The sequence below is a fragment of the Pelecanus crispus genome, chromosome 3, assembly GCF_030463565.1.
Source record: "Pelecanus crispus isolate bPelCri1 chromosome 3, bPelCri1.pri, whole genome shotgun sequence".
Taxonomy (NCBI): Eukaryota; Metazoa; Chordata; class Aves; order Pelecaniformes; family Pelecanidae; genus Pelecanus; species Pelecanus crispus.
The window spans coordinates 87,799,333-87,817,264 of record NC_134645.1 but is presented as its reverse complement, the minus strand read 5'-3'; the positions used below and the strand labels follow the sequence as shown (position 1 = coordinate 87,817,264).

Below are 17,932 nucleotides of genomic sequence, written 5' to 3'. Positions count from 1 at the left end.
TTATTAAAGCATGACATTCCTGAATCACTTACAACACATTCCCTGTTAATGAAATTATTCAGATACTCACAAGAAATAATATTAGAAATAAGCATTGCTGCAAATGTCTTTCCCATCAGAGCACTCAGACAGCATAAAAAAAATACCAGACGACGATTCTACCTGTCAATTTTCTCAGAACTCAAGGAGAACCATGGGAGCTGTTGAATTTACTTGTTTATCTTGCTTATAACTAGCACGTGAGACACTCATTCAAAGTCTTTTCATCCACATACGAGGTGAAATACTGCCTCTGTTGAAATCAATGGGAGTTTTGCTATTGATTTCAATGAAACCACAATTCTGGTCACTTTGTACTGTTTCTCTCAGGGCTTAGAGAGGTTCTTAAAAAAAAATCAGGCAAACTACACCACAGGGATCCAACTCATTATAGTCACATTTCATTAACCAAAGGGAAGAAATGTTGTCATTTTATGGGAAAACTGTGCTGTTTACCTTGTGCAACAATGTGTATGGAGTCAATCTGAAGTGCTCATCAGCAAGTGTTCTTCCTGACAGACTTCTGATGTTACAGTAGAAAATGGGTGTATGGTTTTTTTCATTGATTTGGTTACTAATCACATTATGGCAACTATTCACAGCCCATTTTCGCTATTTTGCAAAAAAGAAAGAGGAAAGCACACAGGAAACGTTAGCGTATGAAACACCAGCGAAACCATTTTTACATTATTGCAATTACAGGCAATTACAAAATGACTGTGTAACAGGAGTATTTATTACACTTCTATCCAGGTATTTTTCTTCCTGATGTATTCCCATATCGCTGACAGGGCATAAAGATGGGTAATTACCCCCACACACTGACTTTCTCAGTGCGTCACCATCTTGAATGCCTTACTCTAATGTGAACTACGATCCTTCGCGGTGCACAGGCACCGCTCTTAACACACTATCGTGCATCATCCACAGACTTAAGCCACGGGCTTTATCCAGCCATTACCACTGAGCAAGTTCTTCCACAGCTGAAGAGCACCCAGCAAAGAACTTTAAAGAACTGAAGAATTTTCAGGCCTTTTGAGTAAAAAAGGCTGTTCCAAAGCCCACGGAGGTCTAACACGCAGCCGCTCACGTCCTTTCCTCAGAGAAGGAAAAGGCAGGGAGCCCCAGCGAGCAGCCGGCCGCGGGCAGGCCGACGAGCTCGGCTCCCCCCCCGCCCCCCCAAACCTGCAGCGACCGGCGCCGAGGCCTCACAACCGCGCTCGAGCCCCTGCTCCCAGCCGCGGGCTCACGGCCCCACGGGCCGCCGCCCGCCACCCGCCGCCCCGCCCCACCCCGCGCAGGCGCCGCTGCCGGCGCAGGCGCATCTGCGCCCCAGCCTCGGCGGAGCGCGGCGATCCCGCCTCACAGCCCTGCCTCGGCCTGCCCGGCCGCCGCCGCCGCGCCCGGCTGCTCTCCGAGCACGCCCCCCTTCCCGCCCACCCACCGGCCGTCGGGCAGCGCCCCTGCTTCGGGCGGGTGAGTAACGCAGCGGCCGGCGGAGCACCTGGGCTGGCGGCCCTTCCCGGGCCTCAGCTGCGGGGGCTGGGGAAGGGGCAGCGAGGAGACGGCCGGGCCGGGCGCCGCGGCGTGCGGGGCAGCCCTGGGCGCTTCGGAGTCCGGCCCTGCTGGGCGCTCCTCGGGGCTGGGAGAGGAGGGGAAGGCGCCCGCCCCTGCCTCGCCCGCCGCCTTTGTCGGAGGGACCGGGGGTGCCCCTGCGCGGGGCCCTCGCTTCTGCCAAGGTCCCTCGCCGAGCCGCCAGCCCGCGGCGGGTGCTCGGCCTCGGGCAGGGGGGCCGGTGCTTGGCTGAAGGCTCCGGCGCTCGGCTCGTCGGTGTTAGAGAAAAGTGTGAACGCTCGTAATTCGGTGGCTTGCTCAGGGAAGGGGGAGCAGCGCGGCCAGCTGGCTTCGCTCCCCTTTCTTACTTGCAGCCCTTATGGAACGGCCTCGCTCTGCAGCTGCCTGTGCTGCGAACCGCCCCGGGAAGCTGGTTCGCAGGTGGCTCCCGGTGAGGAAGCAGGCTGAAGGGTGCTTTCTTTTTGTGGTCCGCGGCGGCTCAAAGTTGGATGTGTGTTTCAATGACCTTTCCAAAGCAACAGAACACTGGCATATTGAAATAAAATACTCTTATGTAGTACATAGAATTTAATGCTGGAGGCTGTCTTGTCACATTTAGAACAAGAAAATGCAGCGGGGTTGATGTTTGTTCTTGCTGCTGTCTTTCTTAAATTCAAATCTAGTTAGCAAAAAAATCTCATTCCCTGTTTTGTGAATGATGTAATCCATGTTAGAATTGCTATATTTGAAGTACCTCTTTCTAAATTGGGTAGACCAAAAAGCAACCTTATATTATTGGCAGCACTAAAAATATATTTATTTAGCATTCAAGCACAGCTATAAAGTGTCTGCATGCCATATGTAATGTCTTCTTCCATCTTTAATGATGTTCAAGGTTTTTTTAAAAAAGTCTTTAGGAAAAGACTTTTCCTATGCAGACACCTTTTGAGAAATTTCCCAGTTTTTCCTAATACTAGAAACATTCTGGAAGTTCTCACAAGGAATATGTGATCAGCCTCTGTTGCTTTTTTTTATTATTTGTGTTCCCTGGACCAGAATATGCTCTGTAAATGTGGTGTTTTGGACAGACCTTTAACAGCCCTTGGGGAAGTTTACTAAGTCTCACCTGGTCAATCACTTGGGAATGAAAGTAACGTTTCTAGGTGCACTTCTGCACTGTAGCTCCAGAATGAAGGGCTTTGAAGGCCTAAAAGCTTCAGCTCTGTCTAGAGCTGATCTGTCTCTTCAGAGTGTTTGGGTTCTTCAAGCTGGGAAATCTTAGCAGAGGCTAAGCTTAGAAAACTTAGCTGAGAAGCTTTGATACTGGCCATGGGCTGCCAGCCTCAGTGACTACTGGATGACCTTACCCTTGCATCAAGAAAGTCCAACTTTTCAGAGTTCTCTTTTGTATTGCACATTCATTTATTATGTTTAAGGAACATCAGAACAAATAAATTGTTGTATTTGCTGGTTCTTCCTAAAATAGATTCATCTGTTTTATCTGAACATACTTTCTTTGCTTTGTGTATTTCTCTTTTGGAATCGGTAAACAGGAAAAAACAACCCATAGGGTGGAGTATTGAAACGTTAGTTATCATATGGCCAAAATGATCTAGAGTAGTTACACACACACACACGCTTTTTTTTTTTTTCTCTGACTAAAGAAACATCCTTGTTTTGGGAAACATGATGGGGAAAAAAAAACCCTCTGTTGTCATCTGTCCGTCTGTACCCTTTTTTCTTCATATAGTGGAAAGGACAAACAAGGTTTGCCTGCAGAATAGCTTAAGGGTATAAAAAGCAGCAGTGAGGGAGAAAAAAAACCATCACTGTCAAGTATGGGCTTGAATGGGAGAGGTTATCCTCCAGGCAGGCTTGCTATTGAGTTTGGGAAACAGTTTAGAAACTGCTTCAGCTTTTTTCACGGATGCAGATTTTTTTTTTTCATGGACGTATTCGTTGTTTTAGGAAGAACAGCTGGAGATTTAGTACTGCTGTGATAAGTTTCACACTATTTATGCCCATATAAGAAACAAATTAATTTGGAACAGAGACGGTCATAGAGGGATAAATATACTTACATTTATTTTGGGCCTTTAAGTCTACATAGCAGCTTGCAAACTGAAAGTAAAATAACTAAGATTTTTTTTTGGAGAAGAGGACTGAATGGTATGGAAATATAGGTTCTACCCTTTCATGGTAAAGCTTCATATTTTCTGATGTGTAATGAATGAAATTGTAGTATCTGTAATCATAAAAGGAGAAACCAACAGCCATCAGTTGACATCTGTGCTTTCGGTCTGAACCTGAAGGTAACAATTCATGATTTGGAAAAGTGTGTCTGGTAGTGAAGAGTACGTCAACAGAGTTAACTGAAGAGCCTGACTTCTTCATGCACCTTTCAGTGGAAAATTTGCCAAAGGACTTTCCAGTACAGAGTGAATGGGTGATATTAAAAAAAAAAAAAATTAAATTTATTTTAAAAATATGTGGTGCAATGCACAGAATGAAGAAGACAATTTCACAGTAATGACCTCTGAGCTCATTTTTACCACTCAGGAACTAGATTTAGGGATGATAATAATTCTGTAGTCAAGTTGCATGCATTAGCTGTGAACTGAAGTGATAGAAAGCAGAAGTTTTTGGAAAAGGGGTAGGGAGCAAAATTTTAAAAAAAAAAAGGGCAAAAAAAGCATGTTGAAAGTCACACTGTATTCAAATGGGTTCCCTTAATCTCAGAAAGGAAGGATGTGGTGGAGCTGAAACAGTACAGAAAAGAAACACCTCAAAAATGTTTAAATGTATACAGTGATAGGGATACAATATACAGATTAGACAGACTAGAAATTTCTCTCAAGGAAAACTCAGAGAACCTGGTAGAAGCAATTAAATTATTAGTGAAGTAGAAAATGTAAATAGTAATAATTAAATGTAAACAAATGCTTGCTTGCTCTCCCTTCTAATTTGAGAACTAGGGGCATCAAATTAGACTAGCAGGTGAGTTTCAAAACGGAAGGTGTTTTTTCATATTGGACAAAGAAATTACCTTTTGTTCAAGAAGTCTCTGATCCACAAATAGCTGAAGATGCCTAACTATTCTGGTAAAGCATTGCTATGTATTGGACTTGTTCTTTGCCCATAGGCAGAGACTGGTGGTCTAAATTAAGTCACTCTTCCTTCTGACCTGTTACAGATGGATATTTTTTTGTTCTTTCAAAATTAATTCACTAGGCAAGAGAAGGAGCTTGAACTACTTATATTTTTGGCTGGTACACCAACGTGGGCCAGCAAACTTGCGGTTAGAATCCAAAAGCTGCTACTAGTTAACAAGTCATCATATGAGTCAGAGTAACTGTCTGTATGTGAGATTTTAATCTGCATAAAGATGAAGTTATTCAGGCTGACTTTGTCCTGCTGAGAAAGGGAATTGCTGGTAGATCCAATGTACCCAACAGTCCAAGGCAAGATACTAAATAAGTATGTAGGAATGACTTGTGTACCTCAGTTACTTGAAGTCAGATTCTAAAATTTGGATGTCCGTGACAGAAATACAAAATCACAGCTATGCTAGCTTTAATGGCTGTTGAATTAGAAAGGTATTCTAAGATTTTTCTAGTTCCAAGGATAGACATAACTTCAGGTAGCTGTTTCACATGGCATGTTTGCTCAGTCTGTTTCCCCAATATTACCATTCTGCTGTGGCACTAGCATTGATGAGCATAATTTATCTGTCACTGTCTCTAAAGAGTAGCTTTGAACAAGATTAAACGACATAATGCAAGCATTGCTAAGCTGTAGCTCTTCAATGCAGCTTCTACAGTATTGGTGTCTATGACAAATCTGAATTATGTCATCATCATTGACTGATGTCTTCCCAAAACACAAGTCCTTACCATAGGTATCACTTATTTGTTCTAGAAATTTCACACTTCGATGCTCAGCCTCTGTATAAGCATACTAGAGGTTCATAATATGCTATGGTGTACCAGGGTCTGTCCTGATGCTAGTCAAATTTTATTAAGTATGCTGCACAGTTTTTAATGTGCTTTCATGATAAATACTCCATTGAAAAAATACACGTTGAAATAAGAATATGGAGCACAAGATCAATTCCTGACACTTCAGAAAAAAGCACTTTATGATAGTGAAATCTTGATGCAATAGAGGAGGAATTTAGTAGCAGATATGTCAAGCAAAGAACAGAACGGAACAGTTTCTTCGATATGGAATAGGAAAGCCCAAATGAAAGACCTAATTCTAGATGTTACAGCCATGAATTCTTTTTTAGAGAAGAGATGAGATAAAATAATAAATGCAGAAGTAATTTATCGCTGACAGTCCTATATGTTGTTTGATGAAGAGCAATAGCATCTGGGTTAACTGAATACAGTAATACATTAGCCAGACGAGTAATATTGTTTCCTTTAACAAAAAAAAAAAAAAATCCTGACCCTTTAGAAAACTTCAGTTTGTCTAATCTGAAAATTGAGTTAAACTCCCAGGAAGGGGTAGCATGATAAGACTAGAAAGAAGACTGAAAAGGTCGGGAAAAATAGTAGAAGTAGTTTGAATGTATTTAAAGTTAATTTCTTATTAGAAGAAAAATGTTCTGGACTCCAAATAACCTCTTTGACAAAATTCTAAGATCTTGGAATGGATTGTGAGCTGTAGAAGAACAACCCTGTAATTTGGTGTAAAGTGATGTGAAATCTGTTAATGAAGAGTCTTAAATTAAGTACTGTAAGCATATATGCCATAAAATTATTTTCCCTGACAGTAGCCAAAGGTATGATTTCACAGTCCAGTTGGGCAAAATGAGCAGCATCATTTTCGTTCTCTTCCCTTCCCCCATCTGTGCTATTAACTCATTTGTTGGCATTAGTGCTGTGATTGATACTCATTCAGCTGAGTCAGCCTTCTAACAAGTTAAAAGTCCATAGGGTTTTTTGTTGTTGTTTGTTTTTCAGATGTTAACAGGGTTTTGCTGTTGAAGTCTATGAGTGACTTTACTGTGGAAACCAGATGAATCCCAGAGGTAACTAAAAGTAGGCAGTGGGATAAACAGATTAAGGTTGGAAATGGAAGCAGAAGTTCCCTTTTTGGCAGTGTCATACTGCTAATTCAATTCAGGCTGTATTGTTAGAAAGCATATTCTAAAATTCCTTATCTAAAATTATCACAGCAGTAACAAATAGAGTGTTGTGACAACTGAGCTATATGTTAATGTACTTTAACGGTAGTAAAGAACAGTGGTAGGAAACTACCAGTTAGATACTTTATAAGTATTTTAAAGCGACCTGCATATATCTCAGTAAATTAAAGTAGGATTCTAAAATTTGGAGGTCAGTGACAGAAATACAAATCACAGCTATGCTATGTCTAATGGCTGTTGAATCAGAAATTTATTCCGAGATTTTCCAGTTCAGTGTTGTCAGTTCTATGCATAATCTTGTTCCACATAATTCTGTGGTAATCTAAATTTTGTTAATTCTTTTCTCTGGCTCTCTTGTGCTTAATGTTGAACAGAAATTAAAGTTATAAATAAAGTAATCAGGCATTCCATTATATCGGTTTTCTTCCCCCTACTTTCAGGGCTCAGATCTTGCTGTGTACTATTGGTCTTGTTTTGAACTTAGTCCTGGAATTCTCCATGAAGTGTCACGGAGCTGTGACGTTGCACTAACAGGCTGCCAGCAGCTAACTTACAGGCTTCCTGCTTGAGGTACATCCTTAATGCTATGCTGGTTTTTGTTTAGATAATTCAGAAAACAAATTAGAATTTTAGATCTGTAAAGTTGCAAAGCATCATTGTTTTGAGTTTAATTTGCCAAAGTATTTAGTCAATGTATTGGTTAACTAAACACAAAGTGATTGGTCTGAAGCCAGTAAATAGGTTAGTAAGTGAAACCTGTATTCTGAACATAAGCTGTACTTCTGTCATATCCCATTTTGTTCTTCACTCTTGTTCTGCTGGGTTATTCTCCTTTCATGGCTTCTGCTTTTTTTTCTCCTATTTTCTGTGCTATTTCTATCGGACTTGTCAAAACATGATAATTCTGAAATAATCAGAATTTGTGTTTCATGGGATTTATTTGGGTTAGGAAACAATGAAGTTCAGAAGTGAAATGTTTTATAAAACATGTGAGTCCTTGGTGGTAGAACCTCAGAACTTGACATGCATTCTCAAATGCAGAAATGTTCCCCCTCCCCAGCAAAGACCTATTAGTTATGCAGTCAGTGTACGTGTCACATTTGTCTCCATATTATTTCTATTATGTAGACACTTCGAAGCATTTCATACTGTTGAATTAGGTAATAAGAAATCTGACTTTAAAATATTTGTCTTTTGATCAGTTGCGGCCAAAATCCTTCTGTTTGGATTCTGAACTATGACATCATGGCAAGATTTCGCAGAAGAACATGCATCATTTTGTTGCTTTTTATTTTGTTTATTTGCTCCATAATGATGGCTTTGAAGACTCTGAGACCTGACAGAGCTGGCTTTGGGGATCCATTTGGACTTGGTTTGTTGCCTGAGCTTCAACAACGGACAGTGCTCTTAGACAATAAACAGAATTCACTAAATAGGGTTCAAGGAGACACTGCAACGCATGTCAGTAATTTGCATAGTATCGCAGTCAATACTATGAAAGCATCTATGCCTTCTGTAAACAAGATGGAAGAAGAGCTGTCTTCTCCTAATTACAACTTTCACATATTCTACTATAGTTGGTTTGGGAATCCACAGTTTGATGGTAAATACATTCACTGGAACCATCCATTGTTGCCACATTGGGATCCCAAAATTGCGAACAATTATCCAAAGGGAAGGCATAATCCTCCTGAGGACATTGGGGCCAACTTTTATCCTGAACTCGGATCTTACAGTTCCAAAGACCCTTCTGTCATAGAAGCCCACATGAAACAAATGCGTTCAGCTTCAACTGGTAATGAGTGTTAACATTTCAGCATGTTATTCATTTGTCCAGCCTTAAATATGTGAATGAACACAACTGACCCATTCTTCCATTTTTCTGTGTAATTCTGGAAGTGTCTGAAACTAGTAAATGTCTTTGTATTTCTGAGTTTTAACCCCCGACCGAAACCTACATCTTCAGAGCTGTGTCTGATGAGTGTAACAGCACAGAAACATAAGAACTGTATTTGTAATCCTGTAGGTGCACGTGTTTCATGGCTTACTGTTAAGCATTGATAACATATGCAGAAAATACAGAAACCATTGCTAGATTATATTGTCTGTGTATTTTATTTTTGGAGATGAATAATGCAGTTTTAAGAATGGGTTTCAGTAAATCATGTTAACGCAATTATGGAGCAGTCTGTTCAAATAGGAGCATTGGGGTTTTTTTTCTGAATTCTTTGTGTGTAATAACAATTATGTATTAATTCATATGTGAAAGAGCATGTAGGATTATAGCATTTATACAAATTATATTTTATGCAGTGTATTTATAGGTGTTATCATTAGCTATGGAAATGTCTAATCCAGACCTTCCTAAACTTGGGTACAATAGTTCAGTGTAGCTAATTATAGTTTATTTCTTTGTCCAAAAGTATCTTTTTTTTCCAATACAAATTGATGTTCCCTTTCTCTAAATAAGATGGACTATATACATAAGAATATTCAATATATTTTTGGTGTCATTCTTTGTTGTTGGGCTTTACGGTCCTTTTTATTTTCATCATCTTTAAAATAAGCAGTCATATAAGCTAATATTAAACTCTGAACAGCTTCTGTAAATGTAGTTGGAGCAACATGACCAGAGCTCATAGCATTATTCAGAGTGCTGATCACCTTGAATTGAATCACTTCCATTCACCTAATCATTAAGGTTTGATGTAATTGTTATATTCCCATTAGTTGTGTTTGCTGGTATAATGTTTACTTTTTGGATATTGTTTTCTCCTGGTTTTTAACCTAACCTGTATTTTGTACAAGGGTTAATAAAAATGTAGGAAATTTCTCACCCTTTTCAGTAATACGCTAACTCCATTAACAGGAACACCATCAACAATGGGAAAACTGTTGCAGAGAAATCTCAGGTATTAGTTACCAGTAAGCACTTTTCTAGTCTTATCTAAAGCAAAATAATGCATGATAGTGTGATAAAAGCAGAGAGGGCACTTGTAGCTTTAGAAGAATCTGTGATGTTTCTCATCCTCTTAATACAAATGTCTAATAAAGCTGAACTGCTGATGGAAAAGGCACCAAATACTAAGAAAAAAGCTTTGCAAAATAAGTTTTTTTTAATAGCTTAAGTTAGTTTTCCATTTAAAACTCAGCAATGTGAATGAGTAGTTCATGCTTCTGGTGACATACTTTTTGTAACATATTACTGGTATTTGTCAAAAGTGATTTTCTTTCTGCTGTTATTCTAACTTATGGATTTGTTCTTGAATTTTTTCTCTTCTGTCTAGATTTGACCAACATAATCATCAATTTTTTTTTCCTCGGGTCCTTACTTCAAATATTACATCTTTTCTTAGAAGAATTATACTTTGTTCATTTTTTGTATGCTGTGAGGTTGACTATTTACAGTTTCTTCCCTTTGTCTCTTAGCCAATGCCTAATCCATGACTGCATTTTACATTCTGTCAAACAATAATTTTTCTTCTAGCCTTTTTGGAGGCTTCATCAAGGATCTTACAAAAGGAGAGAAATGTATAAGTGGTTCCTTCAGCCAGTATTGTGTAATGGTCAAAGGCATGTAAGAAATTGGACCAGCAGGTATCTCATGCAGTGCTTCCTTGTATTCTTCTTATATTTTACAATTCTTTCCTTATTTATTAATTTCCTAATTTTTAACAGATTAATACAATAGATTTTATTCCTCAGATTGCTTGGTGAAATTTATTTTTCTGTACCAGCCTATGTTTGTGGTGGTCCAGTTTGAAGTCCTTCATTTGTCTTGAATGACTCTACTCTGCTTTTAAACATGTTTATGATATTATTTTTGGCATTGAGTCCTCTTTAGCCTCCTGAAGTGGTGCATAACTTTGTTTTTTAACCACAGGAAGGAAAATATTAAGTAGTCCTTCTCAGGGAAAGACCAATGCAAATGCGAATTTAGGTTCCCTGTTGAACAATTCTGTCTCCTGAACTTCCCATTTCCGAAAGGTATAGAAGAGGATCTTGACAGATGTTGTATTCAAGATACCTTGAGTGTAACCTGAGTTTGTTGCTGATGTTCTACATGTCCTTTACATCTTACTCATTTGAATTTTGTCCTTTTCTTTTGTGTTAAATAAAAGATAGGGTGATAAAATGCAGTAAAATAATTGCATTTTTGTTGTCCTTGAGGAGACTGTCTCGCGATAGTCTATTATTTGTGATTCTCTTTTTGATAAAACCTGGAGAGAATATGCTCAGGGTAGTTGAACTAACTTCTGTGTATAGTGAGCTCAAATTTCTGGTTTTGATGTTAGAAGATGATTGTGTATTCACTCTAATTGATGCTTTCTTTTTCATAATTTTGAACTCATTTCTTTGGAAATTGTTAGTCAGAAATTTTATAATGTTAGTAAAATAGGTGGAATTTAGAGTATATACTTTCCTATCTCAGTGACCTGATTTGTGTACTTAAGTCTTTACCTAGTTAAAAAGAATCACATTGACTTATTCTTCCATATGTTTTAAATAGTATTGTTAGGAAAATATTCCTACATCAATAGTTCATGTATTTCTTTCTGTCTTACCTTCTTCCTGATATTATTTCCAGCTACACACCCAAAGGGTCTAACTTATTTATCTGACAGCATTTTATTTTAGAAGGAAAGGGGTTAGCCTTTTTGAAGAGGTATGTGTTCTTTTGCTTTCATGGAGAGCATCAGGAAAATTTACAGTACAGGGACATTGTATTTGTTGTCATCTTTTTTGACAGGAATGGTAACATCCTTAAATTATTGAGAGTTACTCCAGCATTTTTTTTTTAGGTAATAAATTTAAAAACTAATTTCGCATGGTTGGAAGGGTGGATTAGACCATAGTAACAGCTCTTAGCAAGAAGGAAGGTTGTGGGATTACAGTCACTGCTTCTAGTATGAAGTGGTTGTTTTGTAGTAGAGCCAGAGGTACAATGCAGAAATACAGCGGGGAATAAAGTTTCATAAAATAAGAATCTCTTTCATCACATGCATAGCCCTCATCTCTTGAGTGTTCTCTAACCCTATGTATCTTGATGTTCTCTGGCTGTACTGTGGCATAGCTATAAGGCCTTAGTTAGGAGCATTCTCCTCCTCTTGATACAACCTGGAGGTTAGGATGCTGTGCTGAAAAGTGGGAGGGAATGGCTCGAAGTGTTAGGCTTGGGACACTAAGCACGGATCTGTTCCCTTGATAGATCATCTTACCACTGTTTGGTTTTTTGTCTTTTAAACAGAGAAGTAAAAATCCACTGAGAATACTGAGATTTCATAATTAGTTAAAAAGTAATTTGAAATTCTCATTTATATTATGTACATTTCACATCAAACAATAATTATAACTCATGACAATGTTATAACATACATGTTATATGTTAAACAACATAATTTAAAACTTGAGTTTTGTATTTTCAGGTGTAATAGTGCTTTCATGGTACCCACCGGGTATGGCTGATGAAAATGGAGAACCAACTGATGATTTGGTGCCTGTTATTTTGGATTATGCACACAAATATAATCTAAAGGTAAAGTATTTTTAAGATGCATAAAATAGGACTACTTAGGAAAGTAAACCTTGCTAAGAGTTTACTACATTTCACTCATGGTGTAGAGCAGGGAGGCTTGTCATGTAATGGTGACTTCTGTTTCTGTCTCCTGTTGTGCTGTGCTTCTTTTGGGTCATAGAAGCAGGTATAAGTGCCCTTTGAATTACACTGAATTTTGATAAGACCTGAGCAATATTGCCTTATAACTAGAATAAATATCATAATCTGCCTGTTTTTTTCTGGTTTGGTTCAGATCTAAAGCTTACAGAATCTAAGGAACGCTGTGGATTTTTTTTTTTCCTTTTTAGGAAACAGGTTTTAAAATTAGAAAATTTGTTGTTTTCAGATAAGTCTTGGGAGTTGAGGGAAGTATTACGTATTTCAAAATATTATCGAATACAATGATCTATAAACTAAGGAACTTTGAGAAAGAGGAAAGACTAACCTCATTTTTTGCATTATTGCATAACTTGCTGGCACCTGATCATAGAGGTCAGGAGAAAGTATCTGTGAGTAATAAAGAGAGATTTAGAAGTTCTAGTTTGAATGAATGTCTTTATTCCAGAAGGCATCAGGAATGTTTGCCTTGGACAGTAAGTTCAGAGAGGTGCTGCTCTGACTTTAGGTTACTCCAGAGCATGACAGGATGGAAAGGCTAAATTACTGACTTCCTGAAATAGGTGAAATATCAAATCAATTAAAGATTACACAGATTGATCAGTAGAATCTAAAATCGTGGTTTGATTCTGTTTATTTTTAGAGTAAAACTTGCATTTTCTGTTGGGATAAAGAAAACATGCATTGCCTTTGAGTCTTGCCAAGTAATAAATTTGAGTTTTTAAATTATCTAAGTAGCTGTATATGTTTCCTCTCTGGCAGGTGTTGTCTGTACTGGGGACTAAAAATACAGCCTGTTCATCTGCTCTGGTTTTAGTTGGTCATGCAAGTTGCAGATTCTCAGAGAAATTTCCTGTCACTAGTAGCAACTGTAGATTCTTTGACAAGGAAGAGGAAAGTAGGAAGGTTAAACCAGATAAAGAAGTAATTCTGAAACTGTTAAAAATGCTGTGTGAATTGCATTATGTGACATAAGTTGCACATATGTAATAGCAAATTATTAAAAAGAAAAAAAAAAAGTATTATCCTTCCCCAAAATTTTCAGATCATCTGATGGAGCTTGCTCTCACCTCAAAGAACTTGTTAATATTCAAGTCTCTCAAAGAGCCAAGGCAAAATGAAATAAGCTACCAAGGAAAATGCGTGTAATAGTATGATAATGATTTGAATATGGATGGAACTGCTGTTATTGCTTGGAATAATTACTGGAATACAGATATTAAGTACAGATAGTACCAGGGAATGCTACCTTCACTGTAATGTTTTTAAACATTCTTGCACTAGTAAGTTATTACAGTTAAGTGTTAGGAATGTCAGTAGACAGAAACCAACAGACAAAATACATTTCTATATGTCTGCTAAATACAAGTCTGCAAAAAGATATGTCTCTTTGATTTGCCTGGTTTTGATAGTTGGAAATGAAATACGAAATTATAGTGCTCTTCAGCCTGTCCTGTCAGAACTAGGTCTTCAGTCCTAGTGATTTAGTCTAACATGGTATTTTTCTATAGTTTGTACCTAATAGAGATAAGATATTGGCTTTATAATGGAAATCTGCTACTGTTGCAGAGTTGTTGAAGACTTTATTAAATGCATTCTGCTCTAAAATCGCTTCTGAAAAACTAGTTGCTTTGATTAATGTAATATACTCTTCCATTTATTTGTACATTTGAAAACAATAGCATTTTTACATTGAAATGACTTCACATGTATAGGTTAAATAATTCCATAAGCTCCAAGCTTGAAATTCAGAGCAGCAGCAGTACATTATATTAGATTTAGTTCCAAGAGTTTATTGCTGTTGATAAATCTATAAAGTTTTAAATTAAAGTTTTCATATCCCATATCTTAAAATCTGTTTTGACACTGAAAACTCTCCTTGGAGAATTATCCATAGCAAATTTAATACATTGTTTAGAAATTAAATATTAAAATGTTTCATTGGTTAATCAGTTCTTTGACATTCGAATAGATGATATTTTATTTCAGTTTTTAGTCTGCTGTAGTTTTTTAGCTTTTCTGAAGCATGCCTACTACTCACTGTAGCCTACGGAAAACAAAACCAGTGTTTTGTTTTAATGTAGAAAACTAAATATTTACTCTATTACTGCCTTGGGTCTGAAGCTTCTAATCGTAGCAGTGCAGGAGTTGAATTAGGGTTGGATTGTTCTCAAAATAGACTAACGAAAATGTTTGCTCTGTAAAGAAGAACCATATTTAATGTGGCTAATACTTGCTTCATATAATACACAGTGCCCATGTATCCAATAGTATTTTACGTTTGTGTTGCTGTTACTACATTTTCATCTTTCAGGTCACTTTTCATATTGAGCCTTACAAAGATAGAGATGATCGCAGTATGTACCACAATGTCAAATACATCATTGACAAGTGAGTGCTTTCAGAATGGTTTCCTTTGGGGTTTTTAACATGCTGGTTTACGGGACTTCTATGTATTATCTAAAACTTGGAAGAATATATAAAAATGTGTACTGAGACTGAACAAAACTATAAGAAACTTTGTTCATATTTCAGTGGTACAAAACTCAAAGTCTATTTTTTAAATATTGAACTGTGAATTTTACATAGATACTCAAATGTAAATTGCTTTCAACATTAATTAGTATCACAAGTCATGATACTTCAGATTAAAGCAGTTAAAGTATTAGCTGCATTATATATAAATTAAATATACATTTTTATCATGACAAACTAGCAGCTAGAGCTTTAATGTGTTGACCTCTAATGATTTTAATTGTTTGACAAATTCTGTACAGCTACTAGTTGTTTTGTTTTTCAATGCTACTTAGACTGTCTTATTTCGTACTAAATTAGGGAATTGCCCTTCAGAGAAAACTAATATCTGTAGTGCACTTTGACACCAAGTTACTAATTTGTAGTAATTTAAAGGTTCTTTGCCAATTCATTATTTAATACTTCAGCAAACACTAGACTGGAAATGGATATGAATTGCTATGTTTTGAAGTGCATGCACTGTCTTTTTAAATTAGTTTTGAGGAAAAGTCTTCAGCTCAGATTGTAAAACAGTATTTTCCAAATGGCAAATTTTGTCTTAACGATACTTGTTTGCTTTATAGATATGGAGGCCATCCAGCCTTTTACAGGCATAAGACCAGCACAGGCAGATTTCTTCCCATGTTTTATGTTTATGATTCTTATGTAACAATTCCTGAAATATGGGCAAATCTGTTAACTGTTTCTGGATCCCAGACTATTCGAAATACTCCATATGATGCGTTATTCATTGCACTTCTTGTAGAAGAAAGGCATAAGCACGACATTCACAGAAGTGGCTTTGATGGAATGTACACGTACTTTGCCACCAATGGCTTCTCCTATGGCTCATCTCATCATAATTGGGCAAGTTTAAAAGCCTTTTGTGATAGTAACAACTTAATGTTTATTCCAAGTGTGGGGCCAGGGTATATTGATACCAGTATCCGACCGTGGAACAACCACAACACCCGTAATCGCGTCAATGGGAAGTACTATGAGACTGCCTTCAGTGCAGCCCTTTTGGTGCGACCAGAAATTATTTCTATTACATCTTTTAATGAATGGCATGAGGGAACTCAGATTGAAAAAGCTGTCCCCAAACGGACTGGACAGGTTGTTTACCTTGATTATAAGCCCCATAAACCAAATGTTTACCTAGAGCTTACTCAGAAGTGGTCTGAGAAGTACAGAAAAGAACAAGAACAATGGCTTATGTGAGGTGTTGCTGCTGCAGTTGTTTCTTAATGCGTTGACTACACTGAGAAAGAAATTGAGAGCTGAAAAATCTGTTACTAAATGTCTTTATTATAGGTATGTTCAAATTATTGTCTCTCTTGAATGTATATGCACTACTACTGAATTTGAATTTTGAAGAGTAAAAAGATGATGAGAATATTGGCATTTCTGTCTTATTGGATATTGTAGTTCAAGAATATTCAGGGAAAATACTGAGGTTTTGTTTGGGGTTTTTTTTGGTTTTTTTTTTTAAATTTCGTAACTTGCATGCTGAGCTTCCAGAACACCTGCATGGGATAACTCTACATGACCAAAGTAGAACAAAAATTTGGCAGTTATGCTTACTTCCTTTATTCTTGTAGTTGTGTTTCTAATCAAAGTGATGCTGTAATCTAAATTTTTATCCTGATAGCTTCTTGCAGGATGCATGTCTGTAGTGTGTGGAATAATCTACATCTGCTGTTTTTAATGCTTTGCAGACAGGGAGTTCTTGACATATGACTAGCTTGTGGTAAAAACACTGAAGAAGTATGTGTCATGCAACACAAGTGGGTTTTGTTTTAAAAAAAAAAAAAAAAATTTGAAAGATCGAGTTCCAAAGAACTGCTGAAAGATATCTGGTTTACTTCCGTGTGTTCTGTTTGGTACATAGTGCAGACTTTTGCAGATTACTGGATACTGACTAGTAACAGTTTTTTCTATGTTACTTTGAATTTTTTAAAAAATTCTTTGAAACTGAGAGTGGAAAAGATTTTTCTGAGGGGGGAAAAAAGCCTAAACATGCGAAAAATATACTAAAACTTCCGTTGCGGTATGTTGTCTGCTAATTGACTGCAGACACAGATCTAGTGTGATTTTTAAAATGTTTAAAGATTCTAAAGCTACTATCTTACTAGTCCTACAATAAATACCATTTTAGCAAATGCTCCTTTGTTTCTGATTTAGGAGCAGTCTGGTTCGGTAGCAATGACAGCAACTACCTATTAGTTTAATTTGAAATCTGAGATTTCTATTTTTCATATAGTTCATCTAGTTGTTCCAGGATTCAGAATAGTAGAAACTAAAATCTAGTAATTGTTCAAATAAGCTCCCTACCAACACTACCTTTAATATTTTGGTGTGGCTAGAATTGAGTACTTTCAGACCTAAGAATCTTACCTTTCAAATGTTGTGATTATTAACTGGTTTTCTTAATGAAGCTTGAAAGGATCAAGTCACATGGACGTGTCTCCTCAGCAATCCTTTTTTTTGGCATTTGCATACAATTTCATAGAAAAGTCCTGAATAGTAGAAATTGCAGTGTTGTTTATTTGCAGCAAGTGTTTAATCTGTAGCAAAGCGGGTTTTTTTAGGGGTGGGGTTATTTTTTTTAATTTATATACAACGTGCTGATCCTGTGTTTTAGTTCATATGCTGGAACTGTTGTGACCACTAGAATTCCACTGATTCCAGCAGGACCCATGGAAATTACACTCTGTACTCAGTTCTCACAGTAATCTGTCCATGAAGTTGTAAGATGAATGTGAGGACTTCTGGTTAAAAAAGAAAACAAACCAAACCAGTATGTTTTTTCCAGAAACCTTTGTCATTCCAAATAAACATAAGCCAGTTACTACTAATATTTTCTGTAGCCTTTCTGGTATGAAAAAGGTTTATGTATCTTTCACTTATTTACAGTTTAATTTTCTTGTCATTTCTCTGCAGTTGTTAAAGAGATGAGGTGACATATAATGCTCTCAGCTGCTTGAAAAAAAAATGCG

General features: G+C 37.3%; 1 protein-coding gene across 2 annotated transcripts; it reads left to right on the top strand.

Moving 5' to 3' along the window:
• The first annotated feature begins 1,484 nt into the window (after window positions 1-1,484).
• On the top strand, window positions 1,485-16,836 carry MANEA (mannosidase endo-alpha). 2 transcript variants are annotated; one of them, XM_075707619.1, is made up of 5 exons: window positions 1,485-1,515; window positions 7,948-8,540; window positions 12,172-12,281; window positions 14,734-14,810; window positions 15,518-16,836. In XM_075707619.1, exons 2-5 carry the CDS (start codon window positions 7,991-7,993, stop codon window positions 16,152-16,154), a joined length of 1,374 nt encoding a protein of 457 aa, XP_075563734.1. In that variant the 5' UTR covers window positions 1,485-1,515; window positions 7,948-7,990; the 3' UTR covers window positions 16,155-16,836. The 2 variants fall into 2 exon arrangements, with proteins under 2 accessions (XP_075563734.1, XP_075563735.1); XM_075707620.1 differs by lacking the exon at window positions 1,485-1,515 and adding an exon at window positions 7,292-7,315.
• The last annotated feature ends 1,096 nt before the right edge of the window (window positions 16,837-17,932 follow it).

Coding starts and splice junctions, on each gene's coding strand:
- MANEA (XM_075707619.1), top strand. CDS start 7,991: ATGGCAAGATTTCGCAGAAGAACATGCATCATTTTGTTGCTTTTTATT. Junction 8,541..12,171: donor AATGCGTTCAGCTTCAACTG/GTAATGAGTGTT, acceptor TTGTATTTTCAG/GTGTAATAGTGCTTTCATGG. Junction 12,282..14,733: donor CACACAAATATAATCTAAAG/GTAAAGTATTTT, acceptor TTCATCTTTCAG/GTCACTTTTCATATTGAGCC.